Source organism: Barbus barbus (genome assembly GCF_936440315.1).
Source record: "Barbus barbus genome assembly, chromosome: 30".
Taxonomy (NCBI): domain Eukaryota; kingdom Metazoa; phylum Chordata; class Actinopteri; order Cypriniformes; family Cyprinidae; genus Barbus; species Barbus barbus.
The window spans coordinates 15,271,232-15,290,294 of NC_136758.1; the positions used below are offsets into that span (position 1 = coordinate 15,271,232).

General features: G+C 38.7%; 1 protein-coding gene across 3 annotated transcripts in view; it reads right to left on the reverse strand.

Moving 5' to 3' along the window:
- The window catches only part of heatr5a (HEAT repeat containing 5a), a 29,365-nt gene extending 10,645 nt beyond the window's left edge, over positions 1-18,720 (reverse strand). For 2 of the 3 annotated variants that reach the window (XR_013782441.1, XM_079386725.1), the window contains exons 1-23: positions 18,562-18,720; positions 16,871-17,079; positions 16,400-16,611; positions 16,191-16,299; positions 13,214-13,363; positions 10,848-11,019; positions 10,443-10,600; positions 9,920-10,169; positions 9,681-9,836; positions 7,611-7,861; positions 6,729-6,840; positions 6,101-6,253; positions 5,851-5,950; positions 5,618-5,727; positions 5,178-5,341; positions 4,891-5,054; positions 3,323-3,428; positions 3,045-3,235; positions 2,805-2,964; positions 2,495-2,684; positions 2,227-2,396; positions 1,394-1,420; positions 313-457 (exon numbers count right to left, since the gene is read on the reverse strand). Coding sequence is in view for 2 of the 3 variants with exons in the window: in XM_079386725.1 (XP_079242851.1) it covers positions 313-457; positions 1,394-1,420; positions 2,227-2,396; positions 2,495-2,684; positions 2,805-2,964; positions 3,045-3,235; positions 3,323-3,428; positions 4,891-5,054; positions 5,178-5,341; positions 5,618-5,727; positions 5,851-5,950; positions 6,101-6,253; positions 6,729-6,840; positions 7,611-7,861; positions 9,681-9,836; positions 9,920-10,169; positions 10,443-10,600; positions 10,848-11,019; positions 13,214-13,363; positions 16,191-16,299; positions 16,400-16,611; positions 16,871-16,996 (3,376 nt within the window). In the remaining variant the exon portion in view is untranslated. Of the gene's footprint in view, positions 1-312; positions 458-1,393; positions 1,421-2,226; positions 2,397-2,494; positions 2,685-2,804; positions 2,965-3,044; positions 3,236-3,322; positions 3,429-4,890; positions 5,055-5,177; positions 5,342-5,617; positions 5,728-5,850; positions 5,951-6,100; positions 6,254-6,728; positions 6,841-7,610; positions 7,862-9,680; positions 9,837-9,919; positions 10,170-10,442; positions 10,601-10,847; positions 11,020-13,213; positions 13,364-16,190; positions 16,300-16,399; positions 16,612-16,870; positions 17,080-17,779; positions 17,840-18,561 lie in introns of all 3 variants that reach the window. The other variant, XM_079386726.1, reaches the window with a different exon arrangement.
- Between the last annotated feature and the right edge of the window lie 343 nt (positions 18,721-19,063).

Genomic DNA, 19,063 nt, shown 5'->3' on the forward strand with positions numbered 1-19,063 from the left:
AAAGGTAAACATAATTATACTGTGAAATATTACTATAATTTTAAATAACTGTTCTCTATTTGAATAGATTTAAAAATTAAATGTTATCCAGTGATGAAAAACCTGACTTTTCAGCAGCCATTATTCCAGTCATTAGTGTCACATGATCCTTCAAAAATCATTCTCATATGCTGATTTGGTTCAAGACAAAATTCCAGGCCCCAAACTACTCTATGGCTCACTGCAGTCAAACTCATCTCAAAATGCAGAGTACAGTAAAATAAACAGCAGAGATGTGCCGAGATGATACTATGTTGTGCAATGCTGACTTACCCAATTGTGTGTTGTCTCTGCGTGGTAGCTCTTTAACCAAAGCGACTGCATGCTCTGATACCTCCACTGCTTCTCTCTGAGCCAGTTGTCTCAAGCAGGCCACAACTGCTCGCCTCAGAGACAGGTATGAGCTGCACAGGTTTATCTGTACATGCATAAATGTTATACATGATATTAAATGTAACATAAGAACTTATTATGGTAAAAACGAATGAGGAGTAGTGAATCAAGTGAAGTTTAGTGAAACAGAAGATTAGAGCTGGGTGATAAAATAAAATCCTTGTAATGGTTTAAATAATCTGATCATATAGCACACTCCTGATATAAAATATAAAACATAACAGTTCAGACTGAGAGCAAGTAGGTGAATTCAGAAATCACTTCCTCACATTTTGCACAACATAATCCAGACAACAGTGCAACAAACACTTCAGCAGACAGCTGCGGTAACAACAGAGTTAGTCCTGTTATGTCAAAATGATCCCACACAAACGTTCTTTCAGTGTAGAGAAGGACAGAGGAAGAGGAGAAAGGGACAGCAGGGCTACTGTCAAGGCTTGTTTTGAGCTTTAAATGATGTGACAAGCAAGCTGTTTGCAAAGAATAGGACCATAAATCAAACCATCTAAAAATAGAGCATGTAGAACAAAGCATGTTTTTCTCAATTACTGTCTAATAACGTCTAAATGTGTGTGCGGTTGTGTGAGGAAGAGAGAGAGAGAGCAATGGACTGAAGCTCTCACAGTAATAAAGCTAATAGCTTGAATTGGCATGAGGCCACAGCTGTGGATGTGAATGTCATGTGCACTATATTGGTGGTCAGTGTTAGAAGCCTTCACAAAAAAGAACAAGCCAAGCAAACCTAATCCTTGGCATTAACCCTGCCGTTAGAGGCAGTGACACTGTCTGCTCATGCTCAAAACCAGATCCTTCTTGAGTTAGTTTCACACTGGGAAAAATGAGAGGAGGACAACAGAGCGTAATTACAGAGAGAGACGCAAGAAAAAAGAAGGAAATATGAAGTGCAAACAAAGGAAAGGGAATAAAGTGACCTGACAGCAAAGAGGCAGACAAAACCTACCAACACAGAATAATCCAATAAGATTTCCTGTACGAGAAAGGAGAAAACAGCACTGTCATTACTAATGAGGGCAAAGCCAGGCCCGTGAACTCTCGCCTCTTTGAATGACATTCATTTTTCTTCAATATAATACAAATAAATAAATGTGAAGAAAGAAAACTGCTACAGTGACTTTTTTGGAGCATGTCAGCCACTGATATACATACACACACACACACACACACACACACACACACACACACGTGCGCGCGCACACGCACACACACACACACACACACACCAGTTGGTACCCATATTGCTTGATATCAACAACGGGTATTGGCTGACATTGGATTTTTGAGTTTTCATTTTTTTAATTATTGGTTATAAATTTCAACAATATATATTTCATTATTGGTTATCTGCCATAAAATTTAAATAATTACTACTTTGTAAATATCTGCCAGGATATTAATATCTACTATTCCTTTACTGAAAATATCTTCTCAACCAAACTGAAATTCTCCTTGTACATTAACTCTAGATAAACACTGTAACAATTAAAGACAACATGGAAAACAAAGATTAAAAATATAAGTATATTTCATAATTCACTCATAGTCTCAAAATGAAAAAATCTTTCGTAACTTTTTTTTCATAAATTTCTATTTATCCACTTCAGAACCTACTACTATATTAACCAATAATATAACAGCCTAAAATTTCTGGTCAATCAAACATTTTATTCACTGTATATAATTTATCAGAAATCTGTTCAGTTAAATGTGTTGTGAATGCAGTTGAATGTCTGTTGTTCAGTATGATTTTGAGTGTTAAGTGCATTGATGACGTACACAGAGGCTGGGCACCAGGCTGGCCAGATTGACAAAGCGTGGCGCAAACATGTGCAGCTGCTGGAGGCAGGAGATCGCCTGGGCCTGGACCAGACAGTCCTGACAGTCCTGCATCACAGCACAGCCCACCAAACATGAGGTCCTCACCGCACACACACCTGCACCCTCACCTGGAGACAGTTTACATTAAACAACCAGAGAGAAGAGAGTGTGTAAAGGTCTCACCTGCATGATGACAATGTGTTTATGGGTAAATAAGGGTGTGCACCTTGCAGATCCGGCCCCATGGAAGTGATAAGGGCATTAAGGCAGCGTCCCAGGCTTTGCTGCACCTCCACGTGTGTGTGTGGCGTCGAGAGGAGCAAACGTAGCACCAGAGTGAAACTAGCCTCCAGATGACTGTGATACAGAGGGCCTGCTAGATCCACAACCATGGACAGAGCATGGAGAGCCCACATCTGAATACATGCATATGGTTCACTGAAAAATTTGTGCATGGACTTCCTGACAACACTCTATATAGAAAAGCACACAAATGGTATCCTGATTGATATAAAACAGTCATGTGGTCTGTGTACCTGTACTTCAGGTGAGGTGCTGTCCTGGGACAGGGTGAAGAGGACTCCAACACAGGCACTAAGGTACTGAGGGGAGCTAATCCCACTCAGGTAACGGTAGACAGCGCTGAGTGCCAAACCATGACCTGTACGTGTGATGGCATCTCTCGCCGTCTTCAGTCTGAAACACATGTACATTCATTTCAGATCATTTAATTTCAAGGACATTCTTTCTTTACACCGCACTTGGCATACACTCACTTGTCAAAGCTCATGAGAGTGATGGAAATGGTGAAATTGGGGTCATTAAGAACTTGCACAAGCCTGGCTAAACCCTCCGCAGCCATGCAGCGCAAGAGAGGGTTTGAGCCCTCTAGCGCCCCCAATAGGAGAGACAGTGCTGGTCTCTGAACCTCCTCTGACCCCAATTCCCTCCGACTTGATGCCAAACACTACAAAGCAAAACAGGACGGGGGGGGGGGCATTATATGGTTTGAATGCAAAGGTTTTCAATTGTTATTTTTTAAATGTTTTCTTACCTTCAAAGTGCAGCAGAAAGCAGCGGCTACATGGATTTGAACAGTCTGGTGCCGGGCTCCTTTAAGCTGACGCACAAAGTCACAGAACTGCTCTAGAACCTGAGCCCTGAGACAGGAAATACAACAAATGTACTGTTCAGCTACTGTAAAATCTTATTTTCTTTAGGCATGCATAATATGCATGTACAAGATTATAAACCGATATTACAAACTTTCTGTTGATCTTGGATTCATATCGGTCAAACTGAATACTGAATTGTTAATGCTCATTTCCACAATTACTAGATATAGATTAAGTGAGCATTAGATGATGCCAAATGTCGAATTAAACTCTAAAAACACTAATAATTTAATAACACTAATAAATCATCTTAAAATAAATATCCACACTGTACATTATAATGAACTGATCCCTAAATTGACTTAAATTTACAGATTTTTGGCTTTCCATGGTAAATGTTTTGCACTGGTGTGAGGCATATTAATTATTATTCATAATCATCCACAAAGAAAATAATCAAGTGAAAATAAAAACTGGTTCATATTTCAAGACCATGTCATCGCTTTTTTGTTTTGGCATGTTTTGGTTTCATTGTATTCAATTCACTTAATTATCTGAAAATTGCCACAGTGTTTATAAAATATTATAAAATATAAAAAGATTTTCCACTGAAAATCCCATGATAAAATGTTAGCATGATAAAAGCATAATGTGACATATTTCAGTCATTCATCTATCCATTATATTTCAACATATTAATTGAGTTTGTGATTTCACAGTCTAAATGCAGAGAGATAGTAACCAAAGACTGTTGTTTAATAAAAATCTTTAAAACTGTAAAAAATAAATAAATGATAAAAAAATTAAAAACCCCAAACAAAAAAACAAACAAACATTAAAAAAGAATCTAGACAAGCTTCTATCAGGATGAAATATGCACTGCAGGAGGACCGATGGCCCAGTATGATCAGTATCATTTTCTCTCCACTGCTATGTTTAATAATGCATGGGACATGGCCAGAACAGCCCCCAATTATGCAAATGCATGCTGATGTCGGGATGTAAATTTGGCTATGCTGCATAAGACGGTGCTTCAAAAAGCCTCTGGATCTCATTAAGGCCAGTTCCCACAAGCATTCAGTAACAGTATCAGTTCCTCCTAACAATCTGAATAACTTTAAATGTAATGTTGATTAACATTAGTACATCCACATTTTAGTGGATGTAGCATAAAACAAACAAACAAACAATATAAATAATTTACAAAGTGGGATGAGTCATTATGAAAATGAAAGGCACTATAGAGTTGAGGGAAGCAATCTAGTACATAGCCAACTTAAACTGAGAATTTTCTGTTTAACTATTCATCAGCATTAGCTATTAATTTGAAGCATTATGAAGGGTATTGCTTGCATAAAGGTCCTATATAAAGAAACTGAATGACCTGAAGTGTTTGGTGACATCCAGATCCTTTTAAATGAACTGAATTAAAAGTACTCCAACCAGACAGCAACAGTATACAAAAACAGCCCTCTGGAGGGAGTCTCTGCAGTCACAGTGGACATACTTCTGCTGAACGCCCAGGTGGGGAAAAACCACTCCAAACAGCTGGACAGCTGCTGCCGTTAAAGCAGAGGCTGGAGGAAGGGGGGTAGGAACTTCCTGGGCTTTCTCAAAGATGGTAAACGGGTCATATTCTAACGTCCCACCTCCTGAACCACCACCACGGAGCTTTAAACAGACAGAAAACACAATGAGGTTAAATATGAAATGCGCAGTAACTAGGGAATCAATCAGTGGCACTGACTGCACATTAACAAGGCTATTTCCTTGATAAGTAGACTGTGATCTGACCTGTTCCTCTATGTAGTGCTGATCCACATCCTGCAGTCCAGGGCCCAGCAGTGCCAGGTCTTGGCTGTAGCACAGGGAGGGCAGCAGGTTTAGCTCAGCACATACTGTGATTTCTGGCCCAGTCAGATCGTTCAACAGCTGCTTCAACACTGTGCCAAAGCTCTCTGAGCAAACACAGCCAAACAACAATAAACACATATTTGGGCAAGCAAACATTCCAATTTCCATATGTTATTATGGGATATGAAAATAAGTTTCCTAAACAGCTCTCTTAAATTTCGAAGCATGATAAAAGTTACTTTACTGCATTTACTGTTTTTTAGTACATTTCACTTGAATACCATGGTCATGACCAGTCAATAAGTAAGGGATAATGATAACCTTTTTTATTAAAACAAATAAATCATTAGCACATGATCTAGTCCAATCAACTTGCTTACCTTCATATGTTTTAGGTTGAAGCATTGTGAGGATCTCATACACTCTCAATCTAAAGACAGTGGCTGCATTTTTTATCTGGTTTCCATAGGATTTAATGATAGAGGGCAGCCTAAAAAGAGGTGAAGGGAACCAAAATGTGATAAATATTTGTCTATAAACATCCTGTTGACATTGCATCTGCATTCTGCATTGCCTGAAATAACTTCATTTTAAGCAATCGAGATCCACTCACTGATTGAGCAGGGCCACTGCACAGGACAAGAGAGGAAGTAAACGACTGATGACATCATCGGTGAGCAGGTCTTTGCAGTGCACCACCAGACTCTTCATTGCTATAAGGAATATGACACAAGCTATGAAGACCAAACATTCTGTTTATTCCTATCTGCAGTCAGCAGCATAGAACCTAAAGCAAAGTTTATCATGTCAGATAGACTACTGACATAAGTGAGAAGCCTGTGAGATTCATAAAAGACCCTCACCGCACAATGCTCCTGCTCGGCCCTCCAGGGTCACCTGCCAGGTGAAGGAGTCTCCACGCCGCAGCTCATTCTCCACGTCCTTCACAGACAGTGGGAAGGCACATTTCCATAGCAACAGCAATCGAGGCAAGTGATGCTCCATTACAGTGGGACCTTGAATAAAGTGAAGTGAAGTGAAGTGACATACTGCTAAGTATGGTGACCCATACTCAGAATTCGTGCTCTGCATTTAACCCATCCAACGTGCACACACACAGCACTGAACACACACACACCGTGAACACACACGGTGGGCAGCCATTTATGCTGCAGCGCCCGGGGAGCAGTTGGGGGTTCGGTGCCTTGCTCAAGGTCACCTCAGTCGTGGTATTGAGGGTGGAGAGAGCGCTGGAGATTCACTCCCCCCACCTACAATCCCTGCCGGCCCGAGACTTGAACCCGCAACCTTTGGATTACGAGTCCGACTCTCTAACCATTAGGCCACGACTAATAAAAAATATCAGAAAGAACAAAAAGGATGATAAAAAAATTCTTCCAGCACACTGACTGGCACATCTTGTCTATGTGTCTGTATGTGTATATGTATGTGGGTATATTGAAGATCACAAACAAGTAAACTGATCCATACCCAGTGTGAAGAGGGCACTGAGCAGCAGCCAACCTCCTTGAGTGCGCTGGATGGAGATTTTGCTGTTCTGAGCTGCAGAGCGCAGCAGATCTTCTGCCAAGGTCATCACCACCTGCAACCCGTCCATAGGAATGAGTGATACACATCAAATACAGCATCAACTATTTCTTTCTTTTATAGAAAATCTAAAAAAAAAAAAATAATAATAATAATAATAATAATAATAATATATATATATATATATATATATAAATAATATACACACACCGCTGCACACAAACCTCAGTGTATTTTAATTAAATAAGTATATAGTCTTATGCCCTTCTCTGAGATATTGAAAATGATACGGAATATTGATACAACTGATAATTTACAATTTGATTAAAAAAACTAAGCTAGAAACACTAGTTGAAAATATCTTGTATGTTCTGCAGAAGAAAGTAAGCCACACAGGTTTGGAGCTGCAAGAGGGTTTTGGCAATTTGGGCAAATTATCACTTTAAGGTTTAACTTTTTGTGGGATGCAATACCACATAATACATTAACAATGACAGCTGATTTGTCATCCATTTCAAAATGAAGTCATTCATTTTCAATTTCTTAATGTTTAGACACCAACTTCATTAAAATGAGCTGTGATGCAGTGTGGAAACTACCAAAGGGAGTCTAGACAGTGATCTGGTGCCGGATTGAAAACTGCAATTGTGTAAAAACGCCTACTAGCAAGCAACAGCAGAGACTCACTGACTACAGTGATCTGAAATGCTGCCAGCATGAACAAACCTTAAGCATATCCGATGATACAGCATAAACAGAAGCGCAAACTTACTGTGTGCTTTAAACAGAGGATAGGACATGTCTACATGCAGGTCTCATTCATACCTTGCCCTTCGAGTGTGATATTCCTAGCGGACAGATCTGTACGGCTCCCAGCAGAGCTGCGATGGCAGCACTGTACCCTGCCACAGCCTCTGGGCATGACTTCAGGGCATTCAGCCTCTCTGCACAGCGGTCTAGCAACACCGCCACCTGAGCAGGCATCCCTACGGCAACACACCGCAGGCACCAGGCGGCCGCCAGACGAGCAGATGTGCTGGGGTGAAGAAGAACAGAGATCACAGTGTCCAACATTCCTGTCAGAAAAACAAAACAGAGAAACTACTGAATTTGCAGTTTTGGTAAAGTTCAAGGCATCAGAGATGACAATCTGAGCTCTTTCTGAAATTTCAGGATGGATGTGTTAAATCTGCAGCTGTAGGCACTTTTTCTGCTCACACCTTCATCCAGGCCATATTGTGACACATCCATTAAAGAGCAGACACACTGTAGATGTAGTTATAGACACTTGAAAAACATCTTTCTTTGACCCTGGTTCAAACTCCAGTACAAGACCATCAAAAATCATCACAAATGTGCAGTGATAGGAGCAGGATGTTGTCTAGACCAGTTTTATTGACAAAAATATTATAGCTTTTACTGCAAATTACTGTAAATTTGTTACTGGGTCTCAAAAAAAGCTACATAAAGGTCTCAAAAAAAAAAAAAAAAAAACTAACCATTTAATACTAAACAACATCCTGTCCATCCAATACTTAAATTCTTTGTCTTGAACAGAATATAGAATAGCAATATAATAAAATACACTACTGTTCAAAAGTCTGGAGTCAGCAAGATTTTCTTAAACATTTTTGAAAGACGTCTCTTATGTTCACCAAGACTGCATTTATTTGATCAAAAACACAGTAAAAACAGTGATATTGTGAAATTTTATTTCAATTTAAAATAACATTTTTCTATTTTAATATACTGTAATTTATTAATGTGATGGCAAAGCTGAAATTTTAACATCCATTACTCCAGTCTTCAGATCCTTCAACTTGTCACATGATCCTTCAGAAATCATTATAATATGTTGATTCGGTGCTTAAGAAATATTTCTCATTATTATCAATGTTGAAAACAGTTGTGCTGTTTAATATTTAATTAATTATATATTTTGAGGAACAAAGTTAAAAAAACGCTTTTTTTATATATAAATATTTTGTAACATTATAAAATCGCGTTTCGTTCACTGTTGATTGATTTAATGCATCCTTGTTGAATAAAAGTATGTTCTTCCCAAAAAAATTTAAATTACAAACCCAACCTTTTTAACAGTAGTGTACATAAATTGTAAAAAAAAAAAAAAAAAAGAAATTAAATAAAATAAACAAGTAGTGTACATCAATTTTAAAAAAGAAAGAAATAAAATAAAATAAACAAACAAACAAAGAACTCAGAGAGGGTATTTTTGCCGTCACATTTTAAATATTTGGGGCGTTAAAAAAAAAAAAAATAGAGTTTCTAAAAATCTTTTAAAGTGCCCTTATTATGGATTTTTGAAAATTACCTTTCATGCAGTGTGTAACAGCTCTAAATGAATGAAAATCTGCAAAGTTTTAAATCTTAAAGTCATTTTTAAAAACGAATCCCAAGCCATTTCATGTTGACATCAACATGAAACATTAGCATACCCACTTGTTGGTCTTTTCGCATTGGTCTGAATGAAAATGCAAATTCATTCTTTGCCACTAGGTGCCACTTTGGTAAAACTGCGGTTCCCCTGGTAACGCTGTACATGTACACAAAGCAGCACTGCACTCACAAATGCTGCTTTATCAGGCATTACAGGCATGGTGAAATGAAAATGAAACTGCAGATTAGTGTCACGCAAAGGAGGGGTTTGAAAAAATTAACCATTAAATGAATCGTTTGGGAGTCGTTGAGCAAATAAGGTAAAAATAAAAGCAGATTATAAGACAATGAAAGTGTTTTTTGACTTTGCATGCATGTCAACCTGTTGTTGGGGACTCCCAAAACCAAAATATGAACTTTTCATTACCCATAATAGGGGCACTTTAAAAAGGTTTAATGGGGTGAAGAGAGTTTGTTGGTTAATAATGCATGACAAACCTATGCTGGTGTCCTGCAGTAGTGGGGCGGCAGTCGAGCTCAGGTCCTGTAGCAGACTGCCCAGTTCTAGGAGAGCACATACCAGCACATGCTGACTAGCTGCGACATCCGCAGGGCTCACACGTGCCTCCACGTTCCCCTCATGAAGAGCTGCGTCTGACAGAAACAGCATACATTTAAGAAATTACAACTTAATACCCAGTGAGACCTAAATATTCGCCCTTGGCCTAGTTTCTTACCCACAACCCTCTTCTGTTTGCTGATCAACTGGCAGATCTCCTTGGCAGCTGCGATTTGGGCCTTCTCCCCCAGCAAAGTGCCAAGAGTGGCCCGCAGTATGAAGGAGACACAGCAGCGGCAGGAGACGGCATCTGCCGGGTATTGCGTCGCCCGTGCATGAGATACCCACTCCATGAGAAGAGAAAGAAGACAGGAGAAGTGCGTTTCCAGCCACGTGCCGCCCAGAATGGACACAAATACCACACATGTCTGTTTAAGAGAGAAAACAGGTGTTATTCATGTTAAATTAATAAACTGAAATTGATAAACCTACATAAAATAACAAATTCATTTTAAATATAACTATGTAGAACAACTTTTTTTCTGCATAACGGATAACTGACACATAAATAAAGGGAGAAAAAAGATTTTTTCCGATGTTATATATTATTTTATTTTAACCTAGACATAAAGCCAGTCATGCTGTGACTCAAAACACAAGCATTCGGATCACAAAGAAAGCACTGTAGGAGGATGAGCGACCTGTGTGATGCCCACGCGCACATCTCTGCTGACTGAGCTGGTCCCTTTCAACATGTCTCCACTGGCCCGCAGGAAGCTGGCTCCACCCCGCAGGAAACCAGAACTCAGCAGCTCCATCACCTCCTCCAGGGAGTTGCGCTTGGAGCCTGGCCTCGGAGCTGAGAGCAAAGCCACAGGAACAGGGGAGGAAGAATGAAAGAGAGCGTGAGAGAGAGTGCAAGGGGATAAATGATAGAACAGATAGAATCGAGTGGGAGAGGAAAGTTGAGCATTACATTTGAGGAAAAGAATAGCAGTATGTGGGTGACAGAGGAGAGGAGAGAATTTTTACAATCTCCATGGGTAAATTATCAGCTTGGTGTCCTCTGAGGATGTTACTGAGATTACTGAATAAAATCCACCCACCTATGGCCTGTCTGGGCTCCACTGCAGACGCTAATAAAGTGCCAAGCAGTTTTGAGATGCTGACTCGCACATCATAGTTTGAGCCCTCGAAGGCTCGAAAACAAAGAGTGGCCACGTTCTCCAGCTCTGTGGACCACAGGAAGACAGCCTCTCTCTGGAGCTCCATAAGACACTATCAAAAAACTTAAATAATCAAATTCACAACTTCATAGTAATTCTGGGAAAACTGGGACAAAAACTGAAACCTTGACAAACTTGACAAAAATATTAGTTATAAAAGAAATTAACTTTATTAAAGGGTCATCGGATGCCCATTTTCCACAAGTTGATAGGATTCTTTAGGGTCTTAATGAAAAGTCTATAACATGCTTTGGTAAAAATTTCTCAATAGTAGTGTAAAAAACACCTTTTTCCCCTGACAAAATCAGCTCTGTTTTCATCAAGCCGGTTTTTAGTCCATGTTGCTTTAAATGCTAATGAGCTCTGCTCGCCCCTTCCCTCTCTTCCATGGAGTAGTCTCGCGTAGCCAGATCTTCAGACTGATGGCTGAATGTCTAGAATAGATGGCCGGTTTCATTGGCCAAGGCCCGCCCATGAGGCCGTTTGACTGACTGACAACCAATCATAGTTCGTTTCGTTTAGCGCCACGTTTCGGGCGTGGAAATGTCGCCACAATAACAAACCGGTGTGTGAAACTCTCGGATGTATTTTAAAGATTCTATGTCGCGAACTTTAAATATTTCACATACTTTTGAAAATCCAGCGTTTAGTTGACCCTGATAAGCGTTGTTCGTCACATTTGTAAACATGACGGCTTTCTTCTTTCGTGAGGGGGTTTGGCGCCACTGCATCTTTGTTTCCCAGCGGACCGAAAATAAACGCGACACTCGCGTCTCCCAGAAATTCGGTTTAATTCAACCAGTCAGATGACGACTTCAACATTCCTGAAGTGTTTCCAGAAAAGTGAGTCATATGCATCAGACGTTTAGCCAACGGTCCGTCTGAGGCTGAGACTACCATGGAGTGACGAGCAGACTGTAAACTTCACCCGCGAAACTGGCTGACTAGCACATATTAGGAAAGGCAACTTGCAAAGATTCATAAAAAAACCTTATATTCACTTCTTCTGTAGATGAAGCTGGATCACGAATGATTCGCGCAAACATAGACGCTTTTAGGCAGATCGGGGATAGGGCCTTCAAAAACGAAAGTAAAATTAATCCTCTGAGTCTTCAGCGGCTCAGATGTCGGGAGTAAATGATGACTACTTTATTCATTATTACATCCAAAAACAAAACACCTCAATCGCTTAATCGGAGACATCTTGTCTTCCCCTGCACCGGAGTCGACAGAATGGCGGACAGCTCTCAGCTCACTCAGGACGGGTCTAAGGTAAGGCCTTGTCAATAAACTATCGTGGGAGCTGCCTGCGCAGAACTACGTCATTCTGACAGGAATCTCAGAACAGCCTGATTTGAGAAAGGGGATTTTAAAACAGGGATTTAAAAAAAAACACTGGGTGGATTTTTATCATTATAGGATGGATGTGTACACACAGTTCCAGCACACATTTATGTTCAAACAACTTGTAAAGTGAATTTTGCATCCGATGACCCCTTTAATAATTATATCTGTCTACTGGAATTGATTTCAAGTTTTGTTTTAAACCTGTGACACTTTTCTTCTAACAATATAAAGTACACAACATCCTGTCCATTTATATGCAATATTTAAAACGCATAGATTGGAACAGAATATAGAATATTAACATAACAAAGGCTAAGATAAAAAGAGAAAAAAGTAACAAATTGATTATAATAAGTGATTATAGTCATATTTAGTGATATATAATAATATCTTAAATATTCTGGGGAATGTTTGTCACTTTTCATCACTACAAAAACACACCACTCCACAACAGAATACTAACTAACTAAAATGAATAATTTACTTCAATTTATAGTGATTCTGAGCAGACTGGGACAAAAACTAAAATCAAAACATTATTTTCAAATTAGCCTTTGTTTGGAATGACAAATTCTATTAATATTTCATCTTTTTTATTAAATGGTAATAAAAGTGTATTTTTATTAAAAGTGTTTGCACCGCTTCCTCCTTTAGCTGGAAATAGTACACTTTAAATAATCACTTACAATCCACATTTGAAGACATTTTATAGGTATTTTGGGGTAATAATATTATTATAATCTGAATTGTGTTTGATATAAACATTAACAATAAATAACCAAATGTGTATTTCCCATCAGTCAGCTGTGAATGTAAACCTATTTCTGTCAATAAGTAATACATGTTTGATAAACATACATATGATTAGTAACTGAGGCATGGGGTTGAGTGTCCAGTACCTTTGCAGCAGCACAGCGCACAGCCATGGAGCGATCGGTGAGACATGTGCGAGCAGCTTTATAGATGTCTCTGTGACAGGATACGGCACTCACACCTAAACCCTTCAGAATCCTCTCAATACACAACATGATCTCACAGCGGCCCTGAGACTGGAGACACACACACACACACACACACACACATTTATAAAAGCTACTGTCTTCTGGAATATAAAAATATCTCTATCCCATTTTTCCAAAGTGCCCATTCCAGGTTCTCTGCGATATTCTGGTTCCCATATATGACTCGGGTCCCTCTTTAAGTCTATTTTGTATAGTGGAGTCTAGTTTTATAGTGGAATTTCTTAGTAAAGTAATAGCATGTCCATAATTAAAAAATGTGCTCATTGATATTCAAAACTTAAAGGGTTAGTTCACCCCAAAATGAATATTCTGTCATTAATTACTCACCCTCATGTCGTTCCAAACCCGTAAGACCTCCGTTCATCTTCAGAACACAAATGAAGATATTTTTTATGGAATCTGCAGCAAGGATATTACCACAATCAATGCACAGAAACGTAGCAAGGACATCGGTAAAATAGTCCATGTGACATCAGGGGTTCAACCGTAATTTTACGAAACTACGAGAATACTTTTTTGGAGAGTACCGTAGAACGTAATCAACGTTGTTTACGTTCAGTAGAAAGCACGCACATGCTTAACGTAAACAACGCTGATTATGTTGATTATGTTCAGGGGTACTCTCCAAAATGGCAGAAGACGGTAACTCAGGGAGAAGTATTGTTGAATAAATTATGTTATTATTGTTTTCTTTGCGCACAAAAACTATTCTCATAGCTTCATAAAAAAAATTACAGTTGAACCCCTGATGTCACATGGACTATTTCTTTTCGTTCTTTTATTGCTTCGGACTATTTCTGTGTGTTGATCGTAGTCATATCCTTGCTGTCTATGCAGGGCCAGAGCGCTCAGATTTCATAAAAAAATCATCTTAATTTGTGTTCCGAAGATGAACGAAGGTCTTACAGGTTAGGAACGACATGAGGGTGAGTAATTAATGACAAAATATTTGGGTGAACTATCCCTTTCAGGGCTCCAAACTGCGACTAAAATGGTCGCATTTGCGACCAAAAATATTAATTTGCGAGTGAAGTTTTTGCTGAGGTCGCCACTGGCGACTATATATAATTTGCATGAAAGGACTTTTTTCCCGATTGTTTTGCGCTCACATCTTTTGTTATGTTCACGTATTAAACTTACATAAGACGATGCGCATCAAAGTTTTACTGGAAAGAGTTTCAAACAGTCCTCGTCTCTGCCGCACACAGTCTGCTGAACGCAGTGAGAGAGACCTGAAAGGGCCTGTTTACACCTGCTCACTTCATGCATTTTCTCTGATCGGATATCTATATGATTTGTTAAAACGTTTCCCCATTTACACTTGGCCACATAAATGTGTCTTCGCAAAACGGATATAAATCCGTTCTTCAATTCCCGCTTCATATGCAAATATAACGGAGTTCACGTCAATGAAAGCAACTGATAATTTTATTAATTATCAGCTAATTTCAATATCAAGAGAGCGCGCGGCATCAGCACTGGTTTATGTAAAAGCTCATTGTTTCAAACTGAGGAAATGTATAAAGCTTGTAAACATTGCATTGTAATACATTTACCTCAGAATAACCACTCAGTGTCCATAAACTCATCAGTCAGCTAGAAAAATAACTATAAAGAGGAGCGTTTTGCTATATTCATGCGCTGTTGCATATTAATATTTTTACTTATTCTGTTGTACATGATTCAACTCCTCCTATAAAATTGCATTTTACTAATGAAGAAAAACAGACTGAATGTGTGAAAGACGTGACAACATTTATAGGATGCACTGCACTCAGTTGCCAAGTGATGCTTATGGTCCATGATATTGATACAGATTCTGTGTAACGAACAATTCTTTGTGACTGTATATTTCAAGTTGTAAAAGACATTTAATTCACACTTTAAGTGAACCTTAGTCCCTCGGTTGACCTGATCATCTACAAGATGGATTAAAATGCTGATAAAGCCTAGAAAAGATAAGACAAACACATGACAAAATGATTGAAATGTTAAAATAGGGGGGAAAAATAAAATGATAATAATAAAATAAACCACTTTTATTCTGTGGCACCTAAAAAAATAATTTGGCGCCTAAGTTTTTCTTTTATAGGAGCCAATGGCTCCTTACTCGATTTTTTTGTCTGGAGCCCTGCCTTTAAGTTAAGAGTTTTGTCTATAAAATATACAAATGATTGCCTTAGAAACACTATTAAACATACACTACTGTTTAAACAACTGGGTTTAGTGCATTTTTGTTTTTTCTTAAGAAATTACAAAAAAATCTATTTGAAATGTTTCTATTTGCCATTCTTTCAACAAAGAATCTTGAAAAAAGTATTGTTTTCCACTAAAATATTAAGCAATGCAACTGTTTTCAACAAAGATAGTAAGACAATAATAATAAGTGTTTCTTCAAATTAGCATTTTAAAATGACTTCTGAAGGATCATGTGATGCTGAAGACTGGAGACAAAGTTGCCATCACTGAAATAACTTGCATATTAAAATATATTCAAATAGAAAACTGTCATTTTAAATTGTAATAATTTCACACAATATTAATGTTTTTACAGCCTTGGTGAGCATAACACACTTTAAAACATTAAAGTCCACATGAAACGGAAGATGTGATTGTCCTTTATTTTCTATTGTGACATATATCCAAGTGAAAATGTAGTGAATTTCATTGTCAAGTCCTAAGCGTTTTGTGATGGTCAAAATAAAAAATGCTGCATGTTTTGATTCAAAACATCACATAGTTTGTCCTCCAAACTATTGGTAAAAAAAAAGTAAAATTTTTCACAGTGAAGTACAGTCACATCTCTGTGTTTGGCTGAACTGTGAATCACCTACTGGTGTGCAGCCACACGTACCTCTGCACTCTTCATGGCTTTCAGAAGGTTTGCCACGGTCTCTTTAAACGAGTTGATGAGTAGCCGGCCCAGTTGCTCATACAGCACACCCAAACAGGACACAGCTGCCCTGTAGGGAGCAATAAGTAAACTCACTGGCAGAAGATCAAGCTGAAGCCCATCTGCAGCGCGTGATGTGTGTGTGTAGGGTGCAGATTTATGACACTCACAGTCTTGTAGGCAGGAAGCTGGGCGAGTCATCCTTGCTGCGGATGATGTCATTGCAGCGGTCCACGGTGAGGCTGGATGTGAGGGAGTCGCCCACTCGGTACACCAGCGCCAGACACTGTGCCAGCAGCAGTCGTGTCGGGGGGCCCGGAGAACCCATCAGTACCGTCGTCAGCTGCTCCACCAGGCGCTTCTGGTTCTGTTTCACATCGGCCTGCCACACAAATACATGCCGACATACTGTTTAGATGAGCGGCGCTCTTTAATTGCAGTTTCTTGGCACTTCACCAGTAAGAAACAGACAGACACATCACTAGTCCATTCCAGGCTGAGAGACAGCCGGTGAAAAGGCAGACGAATAATCAGGGAGTCTGTTCAGAGAGGCTTGCTTGTGTTTGTGTTCGAGAGAGAGAGAGACAGACAGAAGCGTTTCTTCTCAAACAGAGAGCTTATTGTTAGCGCCCTCAACTCACCCGGTCTGTGGCAGGGAGTAGTTTCTTGAGGAAACGCAGCCACTCGAAGACAAACTCGGCCCTCTGGTGCTCCCGCAGCTGACTGCAGGCTTCCTCGTTCAGCAGTAAACTATTAGCCTGCTCCATCTTTCTGTCTCTTCTCCCACTCCAACTTTTCACCTGAGACCTTAACCCCAGCACCCCTCACATTCCGGACACCTCCATCCTCCCTGAAATAAACCACCAAGGGGTCCGTTGAAAAGTTTACGGAAAAAACAGTATTAAATAAAAAATAAATAAATAAAAATAAGACATAAATTAGCAGACAAAAAATATATACCAAATAAACAATATTTTGCTTTCTTTTTCATTTTAGTTAAAGTTTCAGTATGTCTATATAGTTTTTTACATTTTTATTTCAGTTATATTTTTCTTTAATTTAGTTCATCAAGTTAAACAACAAAATAGAAAAATGTAAGGTTTTTAATATTTCATTTATTTCAGTTAACATAAAGTAATGATCATTTTTAAATGTTTTAGTTTAACTAAAACAACACTATATAGCACTACTGTGAGTAGAGAAAAAAAAGAGAAAAACTAAATTTCTAAACAATATTTTGCCCTACTTATTTATTTTTTCACATTACAGACAGGGTCTTTTATACATGAAAATATATAACGTTAGCTGCCTTTTAATTTTTAGGAACAGGGGTAGAAAACCCCTGCTTTACATAAATTATTTACAAAGTATACACCAAAGGTGATGTAAAAAGGAAGTGATGCAATTAATGACTCTACATAAATGCTTTTACCGATCAGGATTTTGCTACGTGTCCTGTTTCATAACTTCTACATTTACACAAAGGTTCGTGAACATGCCAGTTTATAACAGGTTTATTATAAATAGCACATCTGTTTTTCCAAAAGTACCTTGTAAAGTTATATGTCGCCGCTGTGAATTATGCATTATGTCCACTGCGTCTGCGAAGTCTAGAAAGAAACCAGCAGATCATGCAACCAAAATGACTAAAACAAGACCTTAAATGGATCTCAAGTTCTAAACCAGATTAAGGAGGGTGAGACAGGACATCAAAGTGCCTGTCAGGGAAACAGAAAGGATGGGATAGTGAAATTATTTTAGGTTTCTTGGATGGTCTATGACGAGTCAGTCAGGCTGTCTGGAACAAGACCCTTTACTTTTCTTAAAGGTTTATTAAGATGCAAAGGAGTTTCTTATGTTATATTTCAATCTGTATATGATTAAAAAGCTGATGATTGCGAACGTGTTTATGTTACTGTATTAACCTGTAGCTGTAGTTATTCTAATAAAAAATAAAAAAAATCCAACAAATCTGTTTGAGCACAGAATAAATGAATAAATACATATATGTCCTTAAACAAGTCTTTATAGTGCGTTTGATTTCTTGATATAGATGACGATGACTCCAGGCTAAATGAACAGGACTCCTGGCTAACCCGATTTACTGCCAACTTCACCCAAAGATAGTTATCCTCGAACATTGGTTTTTAACTAAACATACGACACAAACTAAAGCAGACATGTAGTTGTCGATGATTTACTAAGTGTTAGGTATTCTAGCCTAACGCTAGCTTTTTTTTCCAATGCTAACAAAATGCTAGCGAGATAAATCTTCAAAAGCAGCGATTTACCGTCTTTAAAATGAAAGTATCGTGAGGAAAATGTGTATTACCTGCTAAATCCATCAACTGTAATGTCGGGGGGACGTTAGTGAGAGGAGTATTTCCCTATTCAAGGCGACTGTTTGTGTGTAATTCCTCAAAGACATCTGCTTGCATGAAAAGTGCGAGTCAAACCGTGAAGCGCAGCCACGTTAAACATGACCGCGAGTGACCGCTAGAGGGACGCTATTCAAACGGGCTCGGTCTAAAAACTATATGGCTGTCTACCTAGGCAACTTTTTTTGGCTTTTATAGTAACGTGCCGAGACTGCATTTATCTGCATTATAGAATAGCTGCCTACCTGCACAACAGTTTTGGCTAGTACATAGCATTTATTGGCATTATATTTAGTTTTTTGCAATGTATTACTTCAAAACAACCATAAGCACTATCATCAACTTCAGGTTACATTTACTGTATCAAAAACCGCTTTATAAATAATTCTATGGTTCAGAAAGATGATGAAAAAAGATTTTGGTGCAAGAAAACTTATATTGATAGTATACGTGTAG